Source organism: Panthera uncia (genome assembly GCF_023721935.1).
Source record: "Panthera uncia isolate 11264 chromosome B3 unlocalized genomic scaffold, Puncia_PCG_1.0 HiC_scaffold_1, whole genome shotgun sequence".
Lineage (NCBI taxonomy): Eukaryota > Metazoa > Chordata > Mammalia > Carnivora > Felidae > Panthera > Panthera uncia.
In genome coordinates this window covers 95,057,638-95,077,736 of record NW_026057582.1, presented here as the reverse complement: position 1 = coordinate 95,077,736, position 20,099 = coordinate 95,057,638, and the positions used below count along the sequence as shown (strand labels likewise).

Genomic DNA, 20,099 nt, shown 5'->3' with positions numbered 1-20,099 from the left:
CCCTCTTTGGATTCTGTGTCTCCCTCTCTCTCTGCCCCTCCCCTGTTCATGCTCTGTCTCTCTCTGTCTCAAAAATAAATAAATGTTAAAAAAAAAAAAAAGAAAAGAAGATTATGGAGGAGAATTTAGACATAGAACTTATAGTATCTATTTGCTAATTAGATGCAGAGGAGAGAAAGAAGTCAACCTTCACTACCCAATTTTTAGCTTAGGCAAATGGAATGATACTAATGCTATTTTATAATATCAGGAAAGTGAAAGTGTCCTCCAGTACTGTTTAACTGTCTCTGTGGTATTCTGGTAGTCATCCTTAAAGTACCTAAATCTTAACAAATAGCTTTTAGAATAGGAAAATGACTTATTAGTCATATGAAATAGAGGATAGATTTTTTTTTTCAGGTACAAGACATTATCTGTTCCAAGCTAATATTTTCACAAATAAGTATTATGTTATTTCTTTGAATCATTCAAAAGTCATGTTTATTTTTTTTAATTAAAAATTTTTTTTAATATTTATTTATTTTTGACAGAGAGACAGAGTGTGAGCAGGGGAGGGGCACAGAGAGAGGGTGACACAATCTGAAGGAGGCTCCAGGCACTGAGCTGTCAGTACAAAGACCAGCGCAGAGCTTGAACCCACGAACCTTGAGATCATGACCTGAGCTGAAGTTGGACACTTAACTGACTAAGCCACCCAGGCACCCCAAAAGTCATTGGCTTCTTGCAAAGAGTAATACTGAAAATTTTCAACAGGATGAGGGAAAGACATGTGCTCTCTCTCCTTTGTTAAGAAACACTCACATCCCTGTTACTCATGGACCTTTGAAGAATGTTAGATAATGGAAAACAACAACAACAACAAATAGGTTGACTATTATTGCTGTAAGAAAAGGAGGCCAGAGAGATCCTTTACAAAGTGCTTTCCATCTCTGCTCCATCCAGAGTCTTTGAAGTGTATAGGTACAGTATATATGGGCATAGTGTATAGGTATAGTTTTAATCTCTGTCATTCAAATAACATTAAGGAAGATTCAAAGTAGGAAGTAGTGGAAAAAATAAATCCATTGTTTCTAGAGAGATTTTATCAATGTAGAAATTAGTATGAAACTACTCTTCTCTACTAAAAAAATGAAGATCAAGATAAATTGACAACCAGTGGCTTGTGAGGGTAGACTTGAAAATCGGCAGAAAACTGCTGACAAGTGTACCAGAAAGGTGATAAGTGTGAAATAATGGTTTGAAGTAGACTAAGCATGAGGTAGAGCAGAAAGATGTTAAGTATGAGAATACTCTAAGAGAGGTTAGCAAAATTCATGGGACAACAAGTCAGTTCTTCTGGTATAGTCAAGGTAGTCAACAAGACCAGTAATGGTGTAACCATGCCTTTGTGTTCTCCTTGTCTTTGTGGCTACAATGTCAAGGGCAATGCCCTTAAATGCACAGGGTGGCCTGACATTTGGGTGAAGAGCAATAGAGATCAAACTTTTTTCGAGAGAAGATCATAACAATAAATATGAAGGGAGTAAAGAACTTTCAGAAGGTACTCAACAGGCAAATATTTTAATTTATAAGTTAAGACAAGATGGTGAAGGGAAAGTTTAAGGAAGAATTAACAGCAATAGTTAGGCTTACTAGGACGATGAGCTGCTGAAAAATTACAAAAACAGGTTTGAGAATCTTCACCCATTGGTGAGATTCAACGTAACTTAGTAGCAGACAACCAAGGTCAGTAATAAAAAGGCAAAATGTCCAGAACTATCGCTTTACTTTAACTACAGCATTTAATCCTGGCCATATTCAGTGTGTGGTACACCAACCAGCTGGGTATCAGCTCAGATTACATTAGAAATGAAGAGAATCCTGCCTCCCGTAAAAGATCTACTCAGTCAAAGTCTGTTTTCACAAGATTCCCAGGTAACTACTGGGCAAACTAAAGTTTGAGGAGCATTGGTATGAGAGACTTTACTAATGCCAGGTGAAAGATGATTCTGTGTTACATATTATAATTAATTTTATCTTGGCCTAAGTTATTAAAGTAAAACAGTAATTTTTAACCAATTTATTTTCAGTGACTTTTTCTATTCAAAGATTCATCTGAGAATGTGACCAATGCCTTAGGCACCCCTCTCCTATCCTACCCCCTCCTAAATGTGGATACAAATTTCAGAACATGACTTGAAGACCAGCCACAAACCCCAATTTAAGACTAAGTGTTTAAAAGAATCCCAAACATTCTTTTACAGAGCTATTAATTAGAAACCACCTGAATCCTTGTGGACCCAATCTACCATCTGGCTGTTATCTTGGGGCCTAGCAGGGTTTGCTCTTAATAAAGGCTGTGAAGACACAGACATATGTTATATAATCAGTATCCTGAACAGGACTGTCCTGATTTAAGAATTGGCAGGCAACCAAATCTGTGCATACCAACATGACAAACACAATGTCTGCAGTCAATAGAAATTACCAATTAAACATTTTAGTCACTTATAGTCATCTACACATTTTGGTGGTATTATAAATCATTTCCAAGTTCTTGTTTACTAAATTATAATCCTTAAGGTTGTCATTATGGCTAGTATTTGTTGAGTATTATTTTGTAGGAAACTATTCCCCTTATCTCCATACCTCTGTGTCTTTTTATTTCTTCTTACAATAATTTATGGGGTAGGTATTTTTGCTGCTTGTTTACAAAGATGGAAAGTGAGGTTTATTGAGTTTAATAAATTGTCCAAAATCAGAGCTAAGAAGTTAATGGAAAGTAGCAGAGTCTGAACCCAAACCTAGGTCTAAATTACTACAAAACCTACATTTTGTACCTGCCAGGGTAAAGACTCCAAGAGTTTTTAGAATAAATTATTTAGAAACAATTCCACAAAACCAACTTTGTTTCACCATGTTCCCCCTTCCTATGCTCTCTTTTCCACAGAAAGTTCATCTTTTTTTCTTTTTAATTGGTAAAATCATTTATTCTGGGTTCATTCAATAAATTATCACTATAGTGATCAAATGAATTACTGTTTATCAAGCTTGTAAGGTGATTAATGTCAAGGGTTAAAAAACAAAATAACTTGGCTCATATAGATTGAGTGAAGTTGGAGAAAAGATATTTGATTTTAAATTAGATTAATTCTTTTACAGCAGGTGACGAGTTCATGAAGAAAAGCAAAATGCTGCAAACAGCTACAGGTCAAAAAGTTCTATCTAACTGGCTCTTCTCTGTTGACCTGACTTCATCACAGGTTGTTCACAAGTTGGGCTCTGATGCTTTAGTCACAAGTCGAACTATGTAGCCCAAATTATTTAACACCAACACAGAGTCTTTCTAGGTCAAGAGCTGGAAGCACTACTCCATAGTCAGTAAATTTTAACATTTTTGAAGGCAAGTAGGGCGAGTAAGAATATTACTATCAATGTGCAAAAAGCCTGCCAGATGAATGTTTTTAAGTACATGCCCTCTACTCTGTGAGGGGCTGTTAGTCTTCATTTTCTCTAGTGATTATTATTCATGCCACATTTTAAAAAAGGTACAGTCTTTTTCTTGAAGCCACTTATTAGGCTGAAAGAGTGTAAAGGAAGAAGGGAGAGAAAGTGGACAGATTCACATGCATTTGTGAACACTTTCCTAGAGATTTAAACTTTGAATGACCCATAAAGGAGATTGCTTTGAGACTCTGACAGATCTTTTCCCCTGTATAGAATAATAATGGCCCCCTCCCGTTAGCACAGTGCTTTCAAGTTTGCCAAGCACATTTAACCTATGCAATACTCACACCAACCTGGGGACTCTTATCACCCTTTTTATTGAAAAGAAAATCAAGGTTTGAAGAAGCACTAATTTCCAGGGTTGCCCAGCCCATGAGTGATAAAGATTTCTAAAGGTGGGTTTCCCAGTCTCAGGTATCTTGTTGCCTCCCAACTAACAATACCACAAATGTTTACTTTGAACATGGTAGTTATTCTTGTCTCCAAGGTTGTTTCTATAGGATTATCTCATTTACAATTCATTTCAAGAAAACAAACACACAGTGACTTTCTCTTGATGTTCAATGCATACAAAGGTTGAAAAAAAAAATCTTTGCACTCAAACATCTTCTCATCTGGTAGAAGAAGAAGTTGCATAAATCATTAACTGCAACCCAACATATTCCCTTACTATATTTACCATGCCTTCTTAGAAATATGTGTGAATGATCTTGGAGCTGATTTTTGATGATACAATCTCAGCATTTGGGGATACTGTTCCTACACAAAATTATTAACCAAGCCTCTAATCAAAGTTACAGATGCTCTCCTTTAGCATTCCTATTTTCAATGTTGTTGCAAACAAACACCAAATTTTTGGTATTTTAAATTCTTTAACATAAACATTATGTTTAGTTCTCTAAAGCAACTGCTTGTTTTTTAAAGTAAATATAACATAAAATATCCAATAGTTACACAAATGTTACTACATAAGCAAAGAGAGAACCTGCCTAAACAAAATGTGTCCTAGCAAGTAGTGCCATCTGGGAATGGTTCCTAATAATCAAATTCTTCAGAAATGTGGGCAGGAGTCTCCCTGCACATTGCTGGGCACTGTGATCCAGTGTGAACTTTTCACATCATGAAAAACACACAAAGATGTTGACTTGTTGGAATGTTCCCAAGACCACATGGTAAAAGAGGTCGCAAGTGGAAGTCTCCTTCTCTGCTCACTAATCTAGTGAGTTGGGATTACCCAACAAGTAGTTACTGAGTAGCTTCTATTTTGTAGGCATCACCTCAGGCAAAAAAAAAAAAAAAAAAAAAATTGCATTGTGGTAAGGAAGACAGACTGTTAAGAAGGAATCAAATGAACACCAATAAATACACAAATAAAAGATAGTAATTAGTTCCTATACAGCCAATTAAAATAAGGTTATTCTTGGCAGTGACTTTAGATCCCAAGAGAATGATGTTAAAGTGAGCCACACATGGCTGCTTATGAAGACCGGTGGGGAGAGAAGTCAAGGCAATAGACAAGATGGTGGAAAAGCCCAAAGACAGGAATGAACTTAGAATGTGCTGAGGAAAAGAAAAGAACCCACAAAAACCCCACACATGACTTGAGGAACTCGGTGAATGGTTATGCCAATATTGCAACAGGGTACAATGGGAAGACGCAGGTTTTTATAGGACACATTAAGAATTCTTTAGTGATCTTACAAAGTTTGAGATGCCTGACAGACATTGGAGGAGAGTGGAAGAGTGTAAAGGATAAAAGAAGGGAGTACATGCTAGCTGAGGAACCTTAGTGGCCTAGTGTACTGGTGCTCCCCATTTGACTTAAGAGACTCTTGAATTTCAAAGAGAAAACTGAAGGAGATTGGTAGGAAAGGATGTAGTTGGTGGGAGACAGGCACAGAAGTAGAGAGAACAAGGCTGACTAATACAATGGAGAAGAAACATCTTATTGAAGAATAAGGAGTTTGTGCCTCTCAACAGTCTGGTTTAATTTTAAAGACAGAAAACCTCTCTATTTGTGGGTGGGAGAGCTGGACTTTACCAGAAAACTGGATATTAAAATCTACTGCGTGCCTTCTTTTTCAAATAACAAAAATGTCTATATGTTCCCTCTGTGTCCCCCAGCAACATGCTTACATTTTAGCAATGCTAAAAAAACAAAACTAAAAACAACAACATGATACAATGAGCATGAACTCTGTACCAGTCTTACCCTATTAATCTGTTCTTCATATTACAGCCAAAATGCTTTTTCTAAGTTGCAAATCTGAACAAGACATGTACTTCTGAAATCCTTTCATTGTCTCTTATTTGTCTTCGCAGAGAGTTAAACTCCTCACCACATCCCACCAGGTCCTGTATGCTGGTCCCTGCTAGTTTTTCCAGCCTCTCTTCTTGCTATGTCTTGTTCATAGGGCCTGCTGAGTGCGATTTTCGTAAGCGTACCTTGTACTCACTCTAACTGCTAACACTCTGTCCTCTGCCGGGACATGAAAGAGATGTTTCTTGCTCATCTCTTCCCAGAACTAACTCCTACTTATACTTCAGGTTTTGGTCAAGATAACACTTCCTCAGACTAAGTGCCACTAGAAAGCCTACCTTGCTCCCATGTCCCAAATCTGATTTAGGTGCTTTTCCTCTAAACATTCTATCATCATTAGACTTGACCACCCCATACTTCTTGTGGCTACCCTCCATAATTTTGTTGAGGGCAGGGACCGTGGCTGTCTTGTTCACTGCTATATACTCCACACTGAGTATAGTGATGGACATTTAGCATCTAGGAGTTCAAAATATACTGTTGGACAAATGCAAAGAAAATTTGCTACTCGACTATAAGTTCCTAGAGGACAGGAACTCTAGACTGGTTTCCAGTGCTCTAACTCTAACCATAGTGTGAGTGCTCAAAGGATATGGATAGAATTTTTAAACTTAGAGTTCTATTTTAAAGAGCTCTATTTCCCTTAGAAGATTTAGACTGACTGAGAGCAGAGTTCATGACAAAGAGCTTTGCCATGGTCTTTTTAAAAACTGGTCAGATTCTAATTTTCATAACCATGGGTACAATTTCCAAGTCTACCTAGACAAATTGCTGGACTAATTCTACTCACTCACGCCTTCAATATGGTCTGCTTTGGTAAATGAACTGCCATAAGGTATTCCTGCATCTGAGCATTGTCCTACAAGTGAAATACTTATTATGATCCTTCAACGTAGACAACTTGATTAAAAATGTATGCTTTTAGGGCTTTTAAAAGACTTTGAGATCTATATTTCCCAATAATGTAGAAATATGTTTTAGAACTAATCACTGCAATGTTCTATTCCATCAGTTCTTTACATTTAAGATCAAGAAACTAACATCACAATTTACTTAAAACATGTGTTCAAAGAGGTATAAATATTTGTAATTACCTTCTAATGCATATTTCATATCCTGAGCAAAAAGGGTCCACATAATTTCAGCACTTATTTTTCCCATGTTCAGTTCTTGAGGAAACCTAAAACCAAACACATATATTAGTGCATCGAAAAGAGAAATGTGCCTAAAAAACAGCTTTACATATATGCCACAGTAATTGTTATATACCTCATAGATACTTTTATTTATGAGATTTTTCTTTATAAACTTTCATAGGGAAAAAGCCACATACCAGAGTACAGAAATAAACACAATTATTTGGTGCTGGGAAAACAGACTCCGTAGCATTAGCACCAAAGTGGTGCTTGGGGCTCGTGATGGATGTCTTAGGCTATGTGTTTGTTCTAAAAAGCCCTTTAGTTTGGTCAAGCACTCTATTTTCATATAATTCAATTTTAAAGATAGGGCATATGATTCTGAGTACCTGGTACTGCATAACAACAAAACAACACCTTGCATTCATCTGTTAGCCATTTTCCTTAAAGCAAGCTTGAGTGCTTCCACTCTCTATTTGCTTAAAATAAATTATCTCCAGAAAGGCTCCTCACTTCTTGTAAAATGGCCCACTGTGAACCCATTAATCAGGACTCTAGAATTTCCAAGCAGCTCTGTGTTTTAGGTCAAATAAACTTTAGGACTAAGATTACTATGGCTGCTAAATACCCATTCTGTTTGGATGGGTTTTCAATCTTATGATAAAGCTCCTAGTAATATAAGCCCAACGAAGATAATGACCAAGTCTTTTCATTATACTGAAAACACCACATGCCAATATGTTAAGACTGAAAGTACTTTCTTTTCTCACGAATATTTAATATATACACGCATATAAAAATAATATATACTGGGGCGCCTGGGTGGCTCAGTCGGTTAAGCGTCCGACTTCAGCTCAGGTCACGATCTCGCGGTCCGTGAGTTCGAGCCCCGCGTCAGGCTCTGGGCTGATGGCTCAGAGCCTGGAGCCTGTTTCCGATTCTGTGTCTCCCTCTCTCTCTGCCCCTCCCCCATTCATGCTCTGTCTCTCTCTGTCTCAAAAATAAATAAACGTTAAAAAAAAAATAATATATACTAAGAGACAAAAAAAATACATTAAGGAACAAAAATAGCTCTCACATTCACTTATATTTTTGAGTTTAAATCAAAACAGAGTAACACTCCTGAATGGGATAGAAAGTGTTATCTAAGTTAATATGACCTCAATATGACCTCAAATAAGAAAAACACCACCACCACCAACACTGACACTACATAAGACTATTCTAGCCCCACTTGCCACCAAAAGTAGGCATGTTTCATCACATATTCCTTACCGACTGCCATCTATCAATTTGCCTAATAATGTCAATTGATATTTTAAAACTAACATGCAGAATCTGTACATTTATCAAGTAAACTCAGAACACCTTCTATGATAAAAAAATATATATATAACCTAAATGTATACAAATTTGTTTTCAATATTAAATTTTACTCTATTGATATAAAAATAACTTTGGGCGAGTAATTTATTTCAACAGTTTTCATTCGTGGATAGCTACTAACATCACAATTTGTGGCATATTAATTTTTATGTAACAATTATGCAGTAACAAAATTGTAATTAATATGACATAATGAGAATGCTTTAAACTCATAAAAGGAGGAAATTAATTTTTTGAATCAAGAACAAAGAACATATTAATTCACTTTATAGTATTCTGATATCTAAAAAAAGACGTAATACAAAAAGAAAACTAACAAATAATATCTCTCACAAAAATACTTGCAAAATTCTCAGTAAAAAATGGCAAATTCAATCCTTCAATATATAAAAAGGGTAATACATCATGATTGAGAGAAGTTAATGTCCAAAATGCAATGTCAGTTCTACATTAAAAAATGAATAAATGTAATTTATTATATCAACAGACTAAAGAGAAAAACTTATTATCTCAATAGATCCAGAAAAAGTATCTGACAAAGCTCAACATTCATTCGTGATAAATAGACTAAAGCTCTGAAAATTAGAAAGTAGAGGGGACTCAACCTTATAAAAAGAATCTGCAGAAACCTACAACTAACATTTTAGTTAATAGTCTCAAGCTAATATCAGAATCAAAGCAGTGATATTTACATTCACTACTTCTATTAAACATTATACTAGTGTTCCTAAAGATTGAAAAAGGCAAGAAAAAGAAATAAGACAAGAGGAAAATAGACATATAGCAAAGAAAGAAATAAAATTCTAGGGCAGACACATGATAATCTATGTGAAGAATCCTAAAAATAACCTAGAAAAAAGCTACTAATTTGTTTCAGAGGGTCACAAAATATAAAGTCAATACACAAAATTATTTCTATCTACTAGCAATGAACCACTGGAAATTGAAATTAAAATAATGGTATCATTCAAAATAGCAGAAAAATTTATCAAATACTTAGGTATAAATGTAAAAACATATGTACAAGATTTATAAGAAGAAAACTACAAAGTACTGAGGAGAGACACCAAATAAAACCTAAATGGAGAAATATGTTATACTTAAGGATGGATATACTAGATATTGTTAGAATGTCATTTTTTTCCAAATTGATTTATAGATTCAATGAATCTCAATCAGAATTCCAGCAGGATTTTTTGTGTGTGGAAACTGACAAAGTGACTGTAAAATTTACTTGGTAAAGCAAAAGACTAAGAAGAACAAAAAATAATATAGATTTCAAGACAAAAGCCTTTGGGAGATAGGATTAGGAAGATGGTGGCATAGGAGGACGCTGGGCTCACCTCGTCCTGCTGATCGCTTTGATTCCACCCACATCTGCCTAAACAACCCAGAAAACTGCCAGAAGACTAGCTGAAGGGACTCCCTGGAGCCAAGCATAGACAAGAGGCCCATGGAAGAGGGTAGGAAGGGCTGAGAGGCAGTGAGCACTACACGGACTGGTGGGAGGGAACTGGGGAAGTGGAGGGGCAGCCCTCCTGGCAAGGCAGAGCCCCAAAAGTCTGGCTGGCAAAAGCAGAGGGGCTGGACTGCGTGAGTTCTGACAGCCAGAGGGGCTTAACATCGGGAATGTTAAAAGTCAACACCTCTGCTCTCGGAGTGCGAGGAGAGTGAGAGGACACCAGGAGGGAGAGGTGTTGAGCCCTGGGAGGCAGAGCTCAGCTCAGTGGGGAACAAAGGCACTGGCAAGCACCATTTCCCTCTCCCATCCCCTAGCCAAAATTCCAAAGGGAACCAGTTCCCCTCACCGAACTTGCTTGCACCGCACAAACGCCCAACGCTGTGCTTCTGTGGATCCATCCCTCTGATGGGCCTGCTTCCCTCTGGGTGCTGTAGGGCCCCTCCCTCAGGGGACCACATACAGCAAAGCCAGCTAAGCCTGCCCCTCCCACCCCTGTGCACCTTGTGCATCCACCCCGGCTAATACGCCAGATCCCATAGAAGCAGCACCACAAACCTGGCAGTGTGCAAGTAGCCCAGACAGGGGCCATCCCACTCCACAGTGAGTCCTGCCTCTGAGAAAGGGGAAGATAAGGTACACACCAGTCTGACTGTGGACCCAGTGGTGGGCTGGGGGTAGATTTCAGGTCTGACTGCAGCCCTGCCCACCAACACAAGTTACTCCAGACAACACAGGGAAAGTGCCCTGCAGTTTGGAGCTATGCAGGGACTACCAAAATGATAAAATGGAAGAACTGTCCTCAAAAGAAACTCCAGGAAATATCAACAGCTAACAAATTGATCTAAAATGATTTAAGCAATATAACAGAACAAGGATTTAGAATAATAGTCATAAAATTAAACACTGGGCTTGAAAAAAGCATACAGGACATCAGAGAATCTATTGCTACAGAGATCAAGGGACTAAGAAATAATCACGAGGAGCTAAAAAATGCTATAAATGAGGAGCAAAATAAAACGGAGGCAGACACACCACAGATTGAAGAGGCAGAGGAGAGAATAGGTGAATTAGAAGATAAAATTATGGAAAAAGAGGAAGCTGAGAAAAAGAGAGATAAAAAAAAATCCAGGAGTATAAGGGGAGAATTAGAGAACTAAGTGATGCAATCAAAGCGAACAATATCCATATCATAGGAATTCCAGAAGAAGAAGAAGAGAGAGAAAGGGGCTGAAGGTGTACTTGAACAAATCATAGCTGAGAACTTCCCTGATCTGGGGAACAAAAAAGGCATTGAAATCCAAAAGGCACAGAGAACTCCCTTCAGACATAACTTGAATCAATCTTCTGCATGACACGTCATAGTGAAACTGGCAAAATACAGGGATAAAGAGAAAATTCTGAAAGCAGCTAGGGATAAAAAACCCTAACTTACAAAGGTAGACACATAAAAGTGGTAGCAGACCTATCTACTGAAACTTGGCAGGCCAAAAGGGAATGGCAGGAAATCTGCAATGTGATGAACAGAAAAAATATGCAGCCAAGAACCCTTTACCCAGCAAGTCTCTCATTCAGAATAGAAGGAGAGATACAAGTTTCCCAAACAAACAAAAACTGAAGGAATTCGTCACCACTAAACCAGCCCTACAAGAGATCCTAAGGGGGATTCTATGAGTGAAATGTGGCAAGGACCACAAAGTACCAGAGACATCACTACAAGCATGAAACCTACAGACATCACAATGACTCTAAACCCATATCTTTCTATAATAACACTGAATGTAAAGGGACTAAATGTTCTAACCAAAAGATACAGGGTACCAGAATGGATAAAAAAAAAACAAGACCCATCTATTTTCTGTCTACAGAGACTCATTTTAGACCTGAGGACACCTTTAGATTGAAAGTGAGGGGATGGAGAACTATCTATCATGCTACTGGAAGTCAAAAGAAAGCTGGAGTAGCCATACTTATATCAGACAAACTAGACTTTAAATTAAAGGCTGTAACAAGAGATGAAGAAGGGCATTATATAATAATTACAGGGTCTATCCATCAGGAAGAGCTAACAATTATAAATGTCTATGTGCCGAATATGGGAGCCCCCAAATATATAAAACAATTAATCACAAACATAAGCAACCTTATTGATAAGAATGTGGTAATTGCAGGGGACTTTAATACCCCACTTACAACAATAGATAGATCATCTAGACAAAGGATCAATAAAGAAACAAGGGCCCTGCATGATACATTGGATCAGATGGACTTGACAGATATATTTAGAACTCTGCACCCCGAAGCAAAAGAATATACTTTCTCCTCGAGTGCACATGGAACATTCTTCAAGATAGATCACATACTGGGTCACAAAACAGCCCTTCATAAGTGTAAAAGAAGTGAGATCATACCATGCACACTTTCAGACCACAATGCTATGAAACTTGAAATCAACCACAGGAAAAAGTCTGGAAAACCTCCAAAAGCATGGAGATTAAAGAACACCCTACTAAAGAAGGAATGGGTCAACCAGACAATTAGAGAAGAAATTAAAAAAATATATGGAAACAAATGAAAATGAAAATACAACAATCCAAACACTTTGGGATGCAGCGAAGGCAGTCCTGAGAGGAAAATACATTACAATCCAGGCCTATCTAAAGAAACAAGAGAAATCCAAATACAAAATCTAACAGCACACCTAAAGGAAATAGAAGCAGAACAGCAAAGACACCCCAAACCCAACAGAAGAAGAGAAATAATAAAGATCAGAGCAGAAAAAAACAACATAGAATCTAAAAAAACTGGAGAACAGATCAATGAAACCAAGAGTTGGTTTTTTGAAAAAAATAAACAAAATTGATAAACCTCTAGCCAGGCTTCTCAAAAAGAAAAGGGAGATGACCCAAATAGATAAAATCATGAATGAAAATGGAATTATTACAACCAATCCCTCAGAAATACAAGCAATTATCAGGGAATACTATGAAAAATTATATGCCAACAAACTGGACAACTTGAAAGAAATGGACAAATTCCTAAGCTCCCACACACTTCTAAAACTCAAACAGGAAGAAATAGAAAACTTGAACAGACCAAAAACCAGCAAGAAATTGAATCAGTTATCAAAAATCTCCCAAAAAGTAAGAGTCCAGGACCAGACGGCTTCCCTGGGGAATTCTATGAGACATTTAAAGCAGACATAATATCTATCCTCAAGCTGTTCCAAAAAATAGAAAGGGAAGGAAAACTTCCAGACTCATTCTATGAAGCCAGCATTACTTTGATTCCCAAACCAGACAGAGACCCAACAAAAAAACAGAACTACAGGCCAATATCTCTGATGAATATGCCTGCAAAAATTGTCAACAAGATACTAGCAAATTAAATTCAATAGCATATAAAAAGAATTATTCACCATGATCAAGTGGGATTCATTCCTGGGCTAAAGGGCTGGTTCAACATTTGCAAAGCAATCAATGTGATACATCACATTAATAAAATAAAAGATAAGAACCATATGATCCTGTCAATCGATGCAGAAAAAGCATTTGACAAAATTCAGCATCCTTTCTTAATAAAAACCCTCGAGAAAGTCGGGATAAAAGGAACATACTTAAACATCATAAAAATCATTTATGAAAAGCCCACAGCGAACATCATCCTCAATGGGGAAAAACTGAGAGCTTTCCCCCTGAGATCAGGAACATGACAGGGATGTCCACTCTCACCGCTGTTGTTTAATATAGGGTTGGAAGTTCTAGCAACAGCAATCAGACAACAAAAGGAAATCAAAGGCATCAAAATTGGCAAAGATGAAGTCAAGCTTTCACTTTCTGCAGATGGCATGATATTATACGTGGAAAACCTGATAGACTCCACCAAAAGTCTGCTAGAACTGATACATGAATTCAGCAAAGTTGCAGGATACAAAATCAATGTATAGAAATCAGTTGCATTCTTATAGACTAATAATGAAGCAACAGAAAGACAAATAAAGAAACTGGTCCCATTCACAATTGCACCAAGAATCATAAAATACTGAGGAATAAACCTAACCAAAGATGTAAAAGAGCTGTATGCTGAAAACTATAGGAAGCTTATGAAAGAAATTGAAGAAGATACAAAGAAATAGAAAAACATTCCATGCTCATGGATTGGAAGAATAAATATTGTTAAAATGTCAATACTACCCAAAGCAATCTATGCATTCAATGCAATCCCAATCAAAATTGCACCAGCATTCTTCTCAAAGCTAGAACCAGCAATCCTAAAATTTGTATGGAACCACAAAAGATCCCGAATAGCCAAAGTAATATCAAAGAAGAAGACCAAAGTGGGAGGCATCACGATCCCAGATTTTAGCCTCTACTACAAAGATGTAATAATCAAGACAGCATGGTATTGGCACAAAAACAGACACATAGACCAATGGAATAGAATAGAGACTCCAGAATTGGACCCACAGGTGTATGGCCAACTAATCTTTGACAAACCAGGAAAGAATATCCAATGGAAAAAAGAGACTCTTTAACAAATGGTGGTGGGAGAACTGGACAGCAACATGCAGAAGAATGAAATTAGACGACTTTCTTACACCATTCACAAAAATAAACTCAAAAATGGATAAAGGATCTGAATGTGAGACAGGAAACCACCAAAACCCTAGAGGAGAAAGAAGAAAAAAAACCTCTCTGATTCAGCTGCAACAATTTCTTACTTGACACATCCCCAAATGTCAGGGAATTAAAAGCAAAAATGAACTATTGGGACCTCCTCAAGATAAAAAGCTTCTGCATTGCAAAGGAAACAATCAACAAAACTAAAAGGCAACCAACGGAATGGGAAAAGATATTTGCAAATGACATATCGGACAAAGGGCTAGTATCCAAAATCTATAAAGAGCTCACCAAACTCCACACCCGAAAAACAAAGAATCCAGTGAAGGAATGGGCAGAAAACGTGAATAGACACTTCTCTAAAGAAGACATTCAGATGGCCAACAGGCACATGACAAGATGCTCAATGTCGCTCCTCATCAGGGAAATACAAATCAAAACCACACTGAGATACCACCTCATGCTAGTCAGAGTGGCTAAAATGAACAAATTGGGAGACTATAGATGCTGGAGAGGATATGAAGAAACAGGAACCCTCTTGCACTGTTGATGGGAATGCAAACTGGTGCAGCCGCTCTGGAAAACAGTGTGGAGGTTCCTCAAAAAATTAAAAATAGATCTACCCTATGACCCAGCAATAACACTTCTAGGAATTTGCCCAAGGGATACAGAAGTGCTGATGCATGTTAAAAGTTTACAGCAGCACTTTTAACAATAGCCAAAATTGGAAAGAGCCTAAATGTCCATCAACTGATGAATGGATAAAGAAATTGTGGTTTATATACACAATGGAATACTATGTGGCAATAAGAATGAAATATGGCCTTTTGTAGCAACATGGGTGGAACTGGACATTGTTATGCTAAGAGAAATAAGTTATACGGAGAAAGACAGATACCATATGTTTTCATTCTTATGTGGATCCTGAGAAACTTAACAGAAGACCATTGGGGAGGGAAAGGGGGTAAAAAAAAGTTAGAGAGGGAGGGAGCCAAACCATAAGAGACTCTTAAAAAATGAGAATAAACTGAGGGTTGATGGGGGGTAGGAGGGAGGGGAAGGTCGGTGATGGGCATTGAGGAGGGCACCTGTTGGGATGAGCACTGGGTGTTGTATGGAAACCGATTTGACAATAAATTTCATATTAAAAATAATTTTACAAAACCCAGAACATTTACATCTCCATGTCTTCACAGCTTACAATGAAATATAGTAATTAAGACAGTCCATCTTCAAATACAAGGTTAATTCATTTTCAATAAGATATTATGGTAGTTAGATAGGGAAAGGGTAGCTTCAACAAGTTCTGCTAGGGTAACTGGATATCCATATGCAAAAAAATAAATAGAATTCGACCCATACTTCACAACATATAAAAAAAAATACCTCAAAATGGACCACCTACCTAAATATAAATATACCTACCTAAATATAAAACCTTAAACTATAAAACTTCTAAAAGAAAGAGTAAAAAATCTTTATGAGTTTGCATTAGGCAGTGGTTGCTTAGATGTGAGGCAAAAAATTCAAAGCATACTCATAAATTAGACTTCATGAAAATTAAAGTCTGTTTTTTAGAAGGTACTGTTGAGAAAATAAAAAGATATGCAACAATAGAGGAGAAAACAGTTTGCAAGACACATATATGATAAAGGAATTTTACCCAGAATATATAAATTACTCTCTAATATCAATAATTTAAAAAAATGGGCAAAGAATTTCAAAGACACTTCAGCAAGGAAGGTAATTAGATGAAAAATAAGCACATGACAATGTGCTCAACATTAGCCTTTAGGTACTTTCAAATTAAAACTATAATGTGATACCACTATATGTCTACTAGAACAGCTTGAAAACAAAAGAAACAGAACAAAAGCTAACAATACCAAAGGCTAGCAACGTTGTAGAGGAGCTAGAATGTGGATACATTTTGGCTGACAAAATGTTAGAATCAGATTGGAAAACAATTTGGCAATTTCTTATAAAGGTAGATATATGTTTAACTAATAGTCCCCTTCTAGGTATTTATCAAAGAGAAATGCAACTATAATTGCAACAAAAGCTGTACATATTGCTTAATTCTTAATCACCTAAAATTGCAACATCAATGTCTTTCAACTAATGAAAGGATAAATCAATGGAGACAGATTCACAGAATGGAATTTTTTAAGCAATAAAAAGGAATAAAGTACCAATACATGTAACAATGCACATGAGTACCAATTGAATTATGTTCAATGAAAAAAGCTATAGTCAAAGGCCTACATACCACGATTCCAATACATTATCGAAAAAGCAAAAATACAGAGAAAGAAAACTTATGAGTGGTTGCCAGTGACTTGGGTGTAAAGAGGGGTAGACTACAAAGGAGTGTGAAGAAATTTGGGGGTGATAAATATATTTTATATTTTAATGTTAGTAGTTACATCACTATGTGTTTTTTATTTCATCAATTTCTGCTCATTATTTCCTAACATCCATTTTCTTTAGGTTTAATAAATTGTTTCTTGTTTAAATTCTTAAGAATGATACTTAAATAAGCAATTTGGGAGATTTTTTCCAATCTAATGTGTATTTAAGGTATAAATTTCTTTCAGGAACTGCATTTAGCTGTATCCTAATAATATTATATTATATATTCATATTAATCCAATCAAAATATTTCAAATTTTTAATTTTGATTTTTTTCTATTTTGGAATATATGCAATATTAATGTTCTAATATCTTTTTTTATTGAAGTATTGTTGACATAATGTTATGTTACCTTCAGGTGTACAACATAATGATTCAGTATCTCCCTACATTATGCTCTGCTCTGCTCACTGTCACTATGGATCACAATGTTCACCAGACAACCCTATTCCAGTATCACTGACTATATTTCCTATACTTTACCTTTCATCCCTGTGACTTATACACTCCCTAACTGGAAGTCTGTGCCTCCCACACCCTATCACCAATTTTGCCCATTGCCCCATACTCCTCCCCTCTGACAACCATCAGTTTATTGTCTGTATTTATAGGTCTGTTTCTGCTTTTTGCTTGTTCATTTTGTTTTTTTTAGATTCCACATGTAAGTGAAACCATATGTTATTTATCTAATCTTGATTTCTTAACTTCAGCTATTTGGATTTCCTAATATCTTTTTGTTGCTGTTTTCTCCTTAATTAAACTAAGGTCAAAGAGCACATTTTGAAAGATTCCATTCTTTTGAAATTTGTTGAGATTTACTTTATACCCCATCATATAGTTAACTTTTGTAAACCATCTTTATTTTACATCTTTTGTGTCCTTGAACTTCATTGTGGTTATTTTCTTCTGTACCATCTTCATGTTTACTAATTATTTCCTTAGGTCTAAATTATTATTAATTTCATTGTTGTAGTTTTTAGTCTAGAATTTCTTTCTGATCCTTCCAGTAGTTTCAAGGTCAGAGCTGAATTTTTTCATTGTGTTATTTAATTTCTTAATATACCAATCAAAATTATAATATATGAGTCTCTAAATTCTATTATATTAATCTCTTATAATACCTGCTTATTTTTGATTGAATGAAAGACATTGCTTGTGAAAGATGTCTATACAATTTAAGTCTGTGGATGATGTTAGTATTTTTCAGAAAGGATTCATGTTTCTTCTGGAAGCTGTATTTTAGGTTTTGAGAGAGATGACCTTTCTCCATTCACGAACTGAATTCACTCAAACTGGATCTGTATTTTATTCACGCTCACTCCTAGCATGTATCCCTTCCTAGCCCCATATGTATGACTTGGATGTTCACCTCAACCCACCACTTCATAGGGCCTGAATTTCAATTATTCTCCTGTTCTTGTGTTCACCTTTCTGTTTTTCAGCTGCTACTCTTTGTCTAGTTTCTCAAGTTCTCAGTCTTTGTCTCTCGGTGTATCAGCTGATGCTTGTAGGAGAGAGAGTCATCACATATCCAACACACTTTCCTACTAAACATGTGCATACATCATAAGAAATTCATGGAGAGAAAACATATCAGTTAATGGAAGAAAGAAGTTGTGTACCCCAGTTAATGGTTATAATTACCACATGAAATAACCCTAAAAGTGATTTCTAAAATATATTTTCATTTAATTTGGAAGCTTCAATGAAATAACTTCAAAACAAAAATTCTAAAAACTGTCTCAGAATTTTCTCAAGTGTAGAACCAATCTATGTCAAGTTTGATTTTCACTATTGAAAAACTTTGTGTTTTTCATTAATCATTAGTATTAAATCATTAGTATTAAATCCTCAACAATGCAAAACTTAAACCAACCAACCATTTAAAATAAAAACAACACATTAGACAAATATATGCAAGATGTATTAAGAGCAAACGGATAATATTAATATAAAGGGAACTGGTACAAATCTACAGGAAAAAGATGAATATTAGAAAAAAGTGGCTAATGGGATGAATGGTCAATTTAAAAAGAAAAACACAAAGCTTATTAAACCTAGGAAAAGAGATGTCCAACCTTTCTAATAATGAAATTTTCATTAAAATAGTGAAAAATTTTATTGAAAACATTCAGATTAGAAAACATTAAACAATGGTAAAAAACTTAGGACATGTTTTAATCTGTTTTTCAAAAGTCATCTCATGACTCTGTACAGGCTTCCAAATCGTATGCAATTCCAACATCTGTGTTACTCCCATTCCCTTTTGTCCTGAACCCCAGGAGTCCCCTCTATGGGATGCATCATCCTGATGTTGTATGAAATGACAGAATATTATGTAACTATCAAAAAGAATAAGACAGATCTGCTTGTATTGAGACAAAAAAGATGCCTAGCAGGTAGTGTTATGTGAACAAAGCAAATTACAGATTAGTATACATAATATGATTCCATATTTTGTAAAAAATATATTGATGCCTGTATATGTAATATGCATATAATAAACACTATTAAATGAATACCTATGCTTATATGTGCAGAAAACATTAGTTGAAAAAAATACACCCAGCTATTGAAAATTGGTAAGGTTTGGGTGAGGGGGTTCTTATGTTCATTTATTATCTTCACAAAAATGATGCATAAAGATGACAACTTTTATTTTCTGCTTTACACCATCCTATGAAGCGAAATAAGATTATTTTTGTAATCCTAAAATTTTTTAAATTATTTCTCTTTTGAAATAAAATTAATGGGAATTTTATCAAATATGTAATTAACATTTTTTTTCTCACATTCTTATTTAAAAAATGAGGGATTGGTGGTCAGGATTTGAGCCTGAATCTACTACCCCAAGTTCATGATCTCTCCAATAAAGAGAAGACATTCAACAAATTTTTATACTAAGAGATATTAAGCTAGCTTTGATTACATTCATTTTAGACTCAAGAACATTAGAGATTTAAAAATATGTCCTAAAACACGAAACAAATCAATGGCAGAGTCAGAAATAGAACTTAGCTTCTCAACCATATTTTTCATTCTTTTTTTTATGACAGTAACAAAAATTCCTAAGCATTGAAAATGTCTTCATAGCGAATTTTGACTTTTTTGTATTAGTCTATTAATTTTGCCTAAAATTATTTATAATTCAAATTATTAGCTTCATATTTTATACAACAGTCCCTCTTTAAATCTCAAGATGTACTCCTTGCTAAGCTCCATTTTTATGCAGAAAACAATCTTTGAGGTCTGACATATTTTCTGTTATCCGTTCTAGAAG

The 20,099-nt window shown here is 35.8% G+C and overlaps 1 protein-coding gene across 1 annotated transcript in view; it reads right to left on the bottom strand.

Annotated features, from left to right (window-relative positions):
* Positions 1–20,099, bottom strand: part of LOC125910388 (protein unc-13 homolog C) — a 339,112-nt gene that overhangs the window by 174,338 nt on the left and 144,675 nt on the right. Inside the window, exon 12 of the mRNA XM_049614136.1 lies at positions 6,901–6,986. Coding sequence (XP_049470093.1) covers positions 6,901–6,986 — 86 coding nt within the window. The remainder of the gene's footprint in view (positions 1–6,900; positions 6,987–20,099) is intronic.